The sequence below is a fragment of the Schistocerca serialis genome, chromosome 10, assembly GCF_023864345.2.
Source record: "Schistocerca serialis cubense isolate TAMUIC-IGC-003099 chromosome 10, iqSchSeri2.2, whole genome shotgun sequence".
Lineage (NCBI taxonomy): Eukaryota > Metazoa > Arthropoda > Insecta > Orthoptera > Acrididae > Schistocerca > Schistocerca serialis.
Genome location: NC_064647.1, coordinates 186,735,689 through 186,746,065, shown reverse-complemented (window position 1 = coordinate 186,746,065; position 10,377 = coordinate 186,735,689). Strand labels below are relative to the sequence as shown.

At 41.3% G+C, this 10,377-nt stretch overlaps 1 protein-coding gene across 1 annotated transcript in view; it reads right to left on the bottom strand.

Annotated features, from left to right (window-relative positions):
• Positions 1-1,850: 1,850 nt before the first annotated feature.
• LOC126425151 (kallikrein-13-like) overlaps positions 1,851-10,377 on the bottom strand; it is a 104,576-nt gene continuing 96,049 nt past the window's right edge. Inside the window, exon 3 of the mRNA XM_050088102.1 lies at positions 1,851-2,174. Coding sequence (XP_049944059.1) covers positions 2,081-2,174 — 94 coding nt within the window. The 3' untranslated portion in view covers positions 1,851-2,080. The remainder of the gene's footprint in view (positions 2,175-10,377) is intronic.

Sequence of the window (10,377 nt, the reverse complement as noted above, 5' to 3'; positions counted from 1 at the left end):
TGAAATGATGTCACTTGTTGGTGTCTGCACCTGCTCTCAACATTGCTGGGTGCAACTGATGGACTGTTTCTGCTGAAATGATGTCACTTGTCGGTGTCTGCACCTGCTCAGTATTGCTGGGTGCCACTAATGGAACTACTTCTACTGAAATGATGTCACTTGTTGGTGTCTGCACCTGCTCTCAACATTGCTGGGTGCAACTGATGGACTACTTCTACTGAAATGATGTCACTTGTTGGTGTCTGCACCTGCTCTCAACGTTGCTGGGTGCAACTGATGGACTACTTCTACTTAAATGATGTCACTTGTTGGTGTCTGCACCTGCTCTCAACATTGCTGGGTGCAACTGATGGACTACTTCTACTGAAATGATGTCACTTGTTGGTGTCTGCACCTGCTCTCAACATTGCTGGGTGCAACTGATGAACTGTTTCTACTGAAATGAAGTCACTTGTTGCTGTCTGCACCTACTCAACATTGCTGGGTGCCTCTGATGGATTGCTTCTACTGAACTAATGTGACTTGTTGCTGGGTGTACCTGCTAAACTTTACTGGGTGCCACTGATGGACTGCTTTTACTGAAAAGATGTTACCTGTTGGTGTCCTTTTTTTTTGTATAAACTAATCATTGAAAGCATTTTATGTGAACATTTGTATCAACTGATTTTTTTATGTATTGTGTAAACTATTATGTAAAGCCACATGTATGAAAAGAATTTGTATTGCCTACTGTATTTTATATATTAGGTTATTGAAAGGTCAGTGCAAAGCCAAAATTTTAACTAATTATGTGATATTTAGGTATTAATATTATCTTTTATTTTGTCTGTATTTTTCTGGACGAATTTGTTGGTATTTTCACCACCAATGCTGGCAAAAATACCATCAAATTCTGGCCTGTGGAGGAGGGGCATATGAGAGGTGGCTACACTGAGCCACTGCGCCAGAGATTGCGCCAAAGAGTACTATTAAGCCGCCTCCACAGTGCTTAGAGAGAGCTCGTGGAAGTCAGTGCCTGTTAAGAACTCGTGGAAGTCAGTGCTTGTAGAGAGCTCGTAGAAGTCAGTGTGTGGGCAGAGCTCGTAGTAGTCAGTGCTTAGAGAGAGCTCGTGGAAGTCAGTGCTAGGAGAGAGCTCGTAGAGGTCAGTGCGTGGGCAGAGCTCGTAGTGGTCAGTTCGTGCCGAGATGTGCTAGTGGGCACTGCTTGTCGTGAAGTCGGAGTGAGATGTGATAGTGGAGAGTGCTGTTCCATGTTTTATGCAGTTATTTGATGGGAGAGATAGCAGATGTTATTCTAATGGAAATACTGTAACAATCAGAGTGTTTTTCGTCAATATATTTGAAGGTAAAATATTGCGTGATTTTTTTATCATTTCCATGTTTTAAATAATGCGTCATGACAGGTTCAGTCAACAACGCATCTGGCTTGTGTTCTTGTATTAGAGTTTAATTCTGCTTTCCTTACGCAATTGTAGTATTTGTAATTTTCTTTTATCAGGTCAGTATAATTGGTATTTAAAAATTCTCGTCTTGTTGGAAAAGAACCGTGCCAGATGTGTACGTTGAGTCACACTCCCACATACAGAACAGTTATACTTGTGCTTTGGTTTAGTAGGTTTTATAGCTGCTGGGTACTTAATTAATTAATTGTGTTAATGAAAAATTTCATTTCATTCTTGTTGTTCTTTGCAGTCAGATAGCGTAATAATACTAGTCAGGGCCTACCGTTTACGAGACACAGCGTAAGCGGACATACAGCTACTAACAATTTAAAAAGTATTTTCAATCATAGTTAATTAAGCCCCCATGCAGAGTGTTTGTACAAAACGAATAAATACAGGAAATCAAAACACTGGACACATGTTTATTGCACAGCTGAGCACAAGCAGCAGTGAGGCGCTGGCCTGTGGCAGTGGTGCGGAGCCAGACCCTCGCTGCCCCCCACCACTGAGCTGAGGCTGGATGATGCGCAGTATCCAGCTGCGGTAGTAGCCCACGAACATGTGGTAGTTGTGCAACATCGGCGCGCCGCACCACTGCATGCTGCAGTTCTTGAAGCGGCCGCCCGTGATGATGCCCATCAGCACGTGGCGGCCCGCGCAGAAGACGGGACCCCCAGAGTCGCCCTTGCACGAGGACTTCTTCTCCACGTCCAGAGTGCACAGCCCGTTCTCCTGGTGACAAGCCACAGAAACACATCGTGAGAGCAGCAGCTGCACGTGGATGCCGACATGAGACTGTCAACTGTGCAGGCTTTGACAAGTGATGCAGAACTTTTATGTGTTGTTGAAATTACACTACTGGCCATTAAAATTGCTACACCATGAAGATGACGTGCTACAGACGCGACATCTAACCGACAGGATGAAGGTGCTGTGATATGTAAATGATTAGCTTTTCATGGCATTCACACAAGGTTGGCGTCGGTGGCGACACCTACAACGTGCTGACATGAGGAAAGCTTCCAACCGATTTCTCATACACAAACAGCAGTTGACCGGCGTTGCCTGGTGAAACGTTGTTGTGATGCCTCGTGTAAGGAAGAGAAATGCGTACCATCACGTTTCCGACTTTGATAAAGGTCGGGTTGTAGTCTATCGCCATTGCGGTTTATCGTATCGCGACATTCCTGCTCGCGTTGGTTGAGATCCAATGACTGTTAGCAGAATATAGAATCGGTGGGTTCAGGAGGGTAATACGGAACGCTGTGCTCGATCCAAACGGCCTTGTATCACTAGCAGCCGGGATGACAGGCATCTTATCTGAATAGCTGTAACAGATAGTGCAGCCATGTCTCGATCCCTGAGTCAACAGATGGGGACGATTGCAAGACAACAACCATCTGCACGAACAGTTCGACGACATATGCAGCAGCATGGACTACCAGCTCGGAGACCATGGCTGCGGTTAACCTTGACGCTGCATCACAGACAGGAGCGCCTGTGATGGTGTACTCGACAATGAACCTGCGTGCACGAATGGCAAAACGTCATTTTTTCGGGTGAATCCAGGTTCTGTTTACAGCGTCATGAACATTGCATCCGTGTTTGGCGACATCGCGGTGAACGCACATTGGAAGCGTGTATTCGTCATCGCCATACTGGTGTGTCATCTGGTGTGACGGTATGGGGTGCCACCGCTTACACGTCTCACTCACCTCTTGTTCTCATTGACAGCACTTTGAACAGTGGACGCTACATTTCAGATGTGTTACGACCCGTGGCTCTACCCTTCATTCAATCCCTGTGAAACTCTACATTTCAGCAGGATAATGCACTACCCCATGTTGCAGGTCCTGTACGGGCCTTTCTGGATACAGCAAATGTTCGACTGCTGCCCTGGCCAGCACATTATCCAGATCTCTCACCAATTGAAAACGTCTGGTCAATGGTGGACGAGCAACTGCCTCATCACAATACACCAATCACTACTCTTGATGAACTGTGGTATCCTGTTGAAGCTGCATGGGCAGCTGTACCTATACACGCCATCCAAGCTCTGTTTGACACAATGCCCAAGCGTATCAAGACCGTTATTACGGCCAGAGGTGGTTGTTCTGGGTACTGATTTCTCAGGATCTATGCACCCAAATTGCGTGAAAATGTAATCACATGTCAGTTCTAGTATAATATATTTGCCCAATGAATACTCGTTTATCATCCGCATTTCTTCTTGGTGTAGCAATTTTAATGGCCAGTGGTGTACATATGATTCTTGTTTTATTGAATTGAAATGTTACACAGGACAAGTCTGGTTAAAATAACATACTATTTTGTTTTTAGGTCATTATTGCTTCATAAAGCATGATGTTAAATAAAATTTGTATCAGGACCATGCCTCATTCACTTGTAAGTTTCGCTATCTTGGTGCCGTGTTTCTAAATTAATTTAGACCATACGTTTTTGACATTCTCGTAAAAATTGGAAAATATGTCATTTCAGAAGGATGTCAGGAGCAAGAAAACATAAGAAATGCAGATAAACATTAGGTATTTGATATATTTAATAGATTTGTACTTAAGAACAAATAGACTATTCCTGAAGCAATTCTTCAACAGCATCAATTAACGTTTCTCAGTTCAATAGTACAAAAAGTGAAGACTGGAAGTAGAATTACGAATGTTAATTCGTGAAACAACAAAATTAGTTCCGTTTTTGAAAAACATTTCTCACCAACCCTGTTCATTCGCAGACATCAGAAATAAAGTTTTTGTTCTGTGCCTTATTCCAGCACTTGAGTGTGTGCCCGTAAATTACAATGCTGACACCCAAACCAGCGTTCTCCAGGGTCTGAATGCGAATATAGCCCCAAGTAGTACAAACAGTAACAATCTTCGGAAGCATCACTGTCGTCGCCAAAAAGGCCTTTTCGTGCAATATTTCTTTTCCACAACTAAGTTCCCTCTTAGCTTTTCTCAGCTATTTGGAACGCAAGTTGTCTCACCTCCTTCATAGTCATACCAAACATGTGTGACTCCAATGTCTCAGGTGTTGTACCATTTCACGATTCAAAGCAGCGTTGAAAGTTGGCTCGAATCCACCTAGTCCTTTCTGAACACCAGTAAAGATTTTGTTTGTATTCCTAGTTCGTCTCCTAAGCGTAGCCTGGGGAACTCCGAAAGCTTTCAATGCCCGCAGCCATCCCATCCCGCCTCTGGTGATAGCATCTATAGCCTGCTGCATCTGCACCGCATCCCATAACTGTCTTGACGATTTCCTTACATTGTTGCCAGCCAACTGAAAGGGGAAATACATATACTTGTATTTGGCCCACGCAAATTCATTGCATTTGTGTATTACTACACATTGTTTGAAGTTTCGTTTTATTTGATTTATTATAGAGTAACCTACTGCTATTGTTGTTAAATTTAAACAGATACGCGAAATAAATAGATTAATTAACATCAAAGATCGCACAGAATAGAATTAGAGTCCACATTGGGGTAAACTGACGCAGTATGTCATTTTATCCTGACACATAGCATGTCACTGTAGCCTGAAACGCCTTCTTTGATTCATTTGAGAAATGTTCAGCTACTGGGTGCTGTATCAGTCATCTACCTCTCATAACATAGCTAAGAGTATGCTTTACAAGGTGACTTATACTTTTTTTAAAAATTCAGTTTGTTTCGTCCAAAGTCTTGCTGTGTCATTTTACCTGGGTATGTTATTATAGCCTGATTTCTCCTACTACAGCGCAAAGCGTTAATTTTCACACTGTACATCTGATATAACAGTTATGCCAAGAGTCAGAATGGCTTCACACTGAAGCATACTATGGATGCACCTAATCAGGGCACCATCATGAGCCTCCAGAATAAGTTCCCAAAGTCAGAAAATGTGACGGATGCAACCAAAGCTGGTTGACTCAAAGTGCAGGCGATTGACGTGCAAACTGCGTATTTCTCAAGGTCAACAAAATTTGTACTTTGCCTCTCTACCCAGCCTCAATTAACCGAGCGAGGTGGCGCAGTGGTTAGCACACTGGACTCGCATTTGGGAGGACGACGGTTCAATCCCGCGTCCGACCATCCTGATTTAGGTTTTCTTTGATTTCCCTAAATAGGTCCAGGCAAATGCCGGGATGGTTCCTTTGAAAGGGCATGGCCGACTTCCTTCCCCATCCTTCACTAATCCAATGAGACCGATGACCTCGCTGTTTGGTCTCTTCCCCCAAACAATCCAATCCCAGCCCCAATTGTTTGTCTCTTGGTAACTGTGGTGCTTAACAACGAAAATGATTTTAACGTTTCTTGTGGCTTGTTTACTTTTGTTATGCTGACATACTAATTCTGTGTAGTTGCACTGTGAACATAGGTCTGTTATAACTGGAGTCAAATATTAGATACTGATTTGAATTAATGAAGACGGGTCTCTGGTAGAAGTGGGTCTTTCGCAAAGGAACAGTCCAAGGGAAGTGTTCATTAAATTAGACAAAACGACAGAAGCACAATTTTTCAAGAACTGTCATTCTCACTTCCCTTCAGGTCGGCCTCGTTGTCGCCTCAGTCTCCTTCAGTCGATCACACTTTTCATTCTACAATAGTTGGTTTAGTTGTAGTTCCTTTCGTTCATTACATCTGCCCAGTCTTGTTCAATTTGAAACCTTTCTCCCAACTTCTAGTTTTTTGTGTATGCCGTTCAGAGTTCACGAACAGTAGTTCACAGTTATACAAGTACATTAAACTTGACACAAAAAGTCCTTATTCACTTGAACTAATTTTTTGATTTGCTAGTGGGTGTTTTTGAAAGCAATGTGCCCATAATTTCCACTTTAGCTTCCACAAATGATATTTATCAATTGTAGTATTTAAGTCAGTGTTCTATGAGTTGCTGTAAAATAAAACTTTAAAATGAAGTTCGACGAATTTATCAAAATAGATTCCTTTAGCATTTTCACTTTTCACCTCGTCAGGTACAGCCGATAATACTTCGAATGGATTTTTTTTAGAAAGAACATTGTAACTAAGCTACAAGATGATCCTATGACAAACGTAATGCACAAATCAGGAAAGCCCTTAAAAACATAATTCCTCTACACTGAACAGAAGTAAGACAATGAGAGCCATAATGTTATGTGCACAACCAAAAATTCATAAAATAGACATGCCAATTCGAACTATTGTTAATACTATCGACAGCCAACACATATTTCATACAAACACCTCAATTACGTACTCAACAAATAATATACTTATCAGAAGAAATACACAATAAAGAGTACATGAGGATTAATTGGTCAAATCAAAAATACTAGTACAACAGGAATTACTAATACCACAGCAGAGTACAGTATGTTCTTTGGATATTACTAACCTCTATACAAATACTCCCATAAAAGAAACTGTAGACATAATTGCAAATAGCTTAATTAACAACAAGATAGTATGTCTAGGTGAAATATGTGAGCTTATACATCTTTTGCATCTTACTATTTTCTATAACTACTTTACCTATCCGAATGACACATACTCACAACCTAAAACTGCAAGGTGGGAGTAGTGGGAACCAAAGAGATAAGATGTATGTAGAGGGACTATGGCAAGTTATTTAGCATTCGTTTGGCGCCACACTGTACTCTTAACTGCCCTGTATTGTGAAGACATTCGGCAGTAGTTTTAAAGTGAGAAAGTATGTGTGAGAACTTGTAAGATAAAAAATCGTCTAATTTCTTTCAGAATCATGCCTACCATTTGCTCAGTGTATAACTCCATGCAGAGAAGCAATAAAATGAGTACTGTTTAAAAATATTACCTTTTAGTGGTTCTTATACATTTGCATTGTACACCAGCATGGAAAGAAGTTTATTGTGTCAAACTTTACATGAATCTGTGAATGTAATATTTTAAACCTACATTTCCAGTGAAAAATAAGGTGCTGTCAAACAAATGTGTTACTGCGTTGACAAGGTTTAAGGTAGAGGCCACCGTGATAGATGAGAAAATATTGATCAGCACCACTAGTGGATGTCCACGAGAAGGGATTTTGATCCCATTACTGTAGAACCTATTGGTGAACGAGCTCATCAATGGGTTAAATACTAGGTGTTACTTTTCCCAAGGGAATGCAGACGATTTAGTCCACTAATATTCGGCAAATTTGCAGGTAATATTAGAACAACGGCATATAGCGCTCTGAACATCGTGCACAACTGGTGTAGAAGGCAGGATCTAAGGGGCCAGTCCCAGGAAAACTGTTGTATTACCGTTCACGAGGAAGCACACCCTGGACTCGTAGTGGAATGTTAAGCTCTTTGGCGAAATTGTACCAGGAGGTAGTGAAGTACCTTGGGGTATACTGGATGCGAAACGAACTTTGATCCCTCACTTAAGGAACATAATTTGCAAGGCAAAAAGTGCCGTCAAGTCCACTAAAACGACCTGTGAGAAAAATTTAAGTCCCAGAAGCATGTATTGGAATACACCTCTGTAATAAGATCTGTGATAATTAGCACCATAGTCACTGCTGGAATGGTGATCATGCTTGATATGCCCCCATCTCCCCCATGGACTCCAATGGAGGCAGCGATAAGAGCATAAGCCGGCCATTGTGGCCGAGCTATTCTAGGTGTTTCAGTCCGGAACCGCACTGCTGCTGCAGTCGCATGTTCTAATCCTGCCTCGGGCATGGACGTGTGTGATGCCCTTAAGTTAGCTTTAAGTAATTCTAAGTCTAATGGACTGATGACCTCAGATATTAAGTCCCATAGTGCTCAGAGCCATTTGAATCTTTTTTTTTTTTTGATAAGAGCATGTAGGTTAAAAACTGGAGATAACTCGATTCTTTTAGGATATACAGAATCTCAAACCAATATACTGAAAGTGGTAAATATCAGAATGGTCGGGGAATGGCGGCTGACAGTAACTTCCAGTTGCTTGAACAAATCTTTCAGTGTAACAATTGGAAGAAGAGAACAGTGGAAGAACGAACCTCATTACCGGTCAGCCGCCATAGTCCAGTTTACCGGCGGGTAGAAGGTGTTGGGGCCAGCGTGTACAACCTAGTCTAGAGAAAGCAGTCTCTCTCTGGAAGATGGCCATGGTATTCCATGCGAAAATATCCGTTATCTGGGTTTTCAGACAGCCCCTACAACGAAATCAAAGATTTAACTAATGCCATGAAGCCCTTGGGAGACAAGGGGAAAGCGATAGGGTAAACCTCATGTGGGTCATTCGCATCGGTATGCGCTGTGAGCAACATTATTGTCCTAAGGGCGAGAACAGCGTTCAGACATTTGTTAATTTGTGTACGCGACGCAGTGCAGGTCACGAATCCAGTGGAAGACTGAGGTCAGGCGCAAGTCACATGACGATACTCGGGCGGCAGCAGGCCGCCCCGCATAATTCTCCTCAATACGCTCCATGGCCTGGGTGCACTATGCTGTCTTGTGGCTTCTCAGTGCAGAATCCACTTGCATATAAGTAGCAGTGCCAAAGCTCCGGGATTCATGAAACATTTCCATCATGCCATCAGTCTTGGGTGCAACTGTGGGTGAACAATATGTTAACACTTCCCTGTACTTGTCATAGTTCCATTTGCAAATTAGACAACCGTGAAGGCACATTTTGTTGCCAAACCAGCAGATGTTTGTCAAAAATTTAAATTGTTTAAATTCATAAATATGTTCATATTTTGAAATCTCATTGCTCGCAAAATATTTGTTCACCCACCGTTGCACCGTTCGCCGGCTTTCTTTACTAGTACAGTTATAAATATGCTTATCTTGGTTATCTATCCATTCAGAATAATTACCGCTGAAGGTGTGCACCCTGGTCATCGAATTGTAACTTTAAATTGTTTGCCTGTTCAGAAGTGAAATGTCCTACTTCAGACTGAAAGGTATGAACCATGTTACCAAGTGTGATATTTTCACTAGTGAGCTTATCTGTATTGGTATACAAAGCCTGAAGGAAATTACATAATTTTGTTACACCGCAATTAGACGTTTCTTGTTGTTGCTTCAAATTTCTATTCTCCTGTGGAATTTGCCCTACATCTAGAGAAATGTTACTAAACTTTGACTGCAAATCGTATGAAAGCTCTGAAATTTGTGTTGTGATATTTTTCGTTGCTTCGTCGAACTTTGAAGTCATTTCGTGTATCATTGTTGCATTCCATTTTTAAACCTGGTCATTTTATCTTCAGTAATCATATTAGCTAATGACTTTTGAAACATTTGTTGTGTGTCGAGTTAACAAGAAGCTTGCGCGGGCAGGAACGCAAGGTCGCCTGAAGGTCGAACCACTGCGTTTGTGATCTGTTCATCACTTATAGTTGATTAAATTTCTGACAGAAAGGAGTCACTTTCAGATTGCGTATTTGTTTCACACACAGCAGCATCAATATTCTCCACGTTTGAATTAATTTCTACTTTGTCACTTTCTTCTTCTGAAGGTATGGCACCTGGATTTGTTTCTGCTATTTTTTGTTTCTTACCAATTTTCTCAATAATACTGAAAGATCAGTAAATCGCGAAAAGGTGTTTTTTACAATATATAACATTAACTGATAATGGAAAATATTAACGTTGTTGCTAAATGACCACAATACTCATTGCATTTACTATGATAATGGAGTGCTCCATTACGTGTGAGATGTGACAAGATTGACCATCTTTGACCATCTAAACTGCGTATTGGAATGTTTGTTACTGTTAACTGTGCTGTACTGTATGAAAGCATGTAACTAACTAAGATACAAAAGTAATGAAATGCTGCGATATTCAAATAACAAGCATAAGATAGCAGCCTAGAACTCACTACTTCAGGCAGGAAAAGGCAATAATGAATTCTGTCTAAATATTTTCATTCAGCTTCGGTTGTTAATTTTTCCATTGCAGATCTCTTCGCTTATTTTATTTCGTATTAATTCTTTTCAC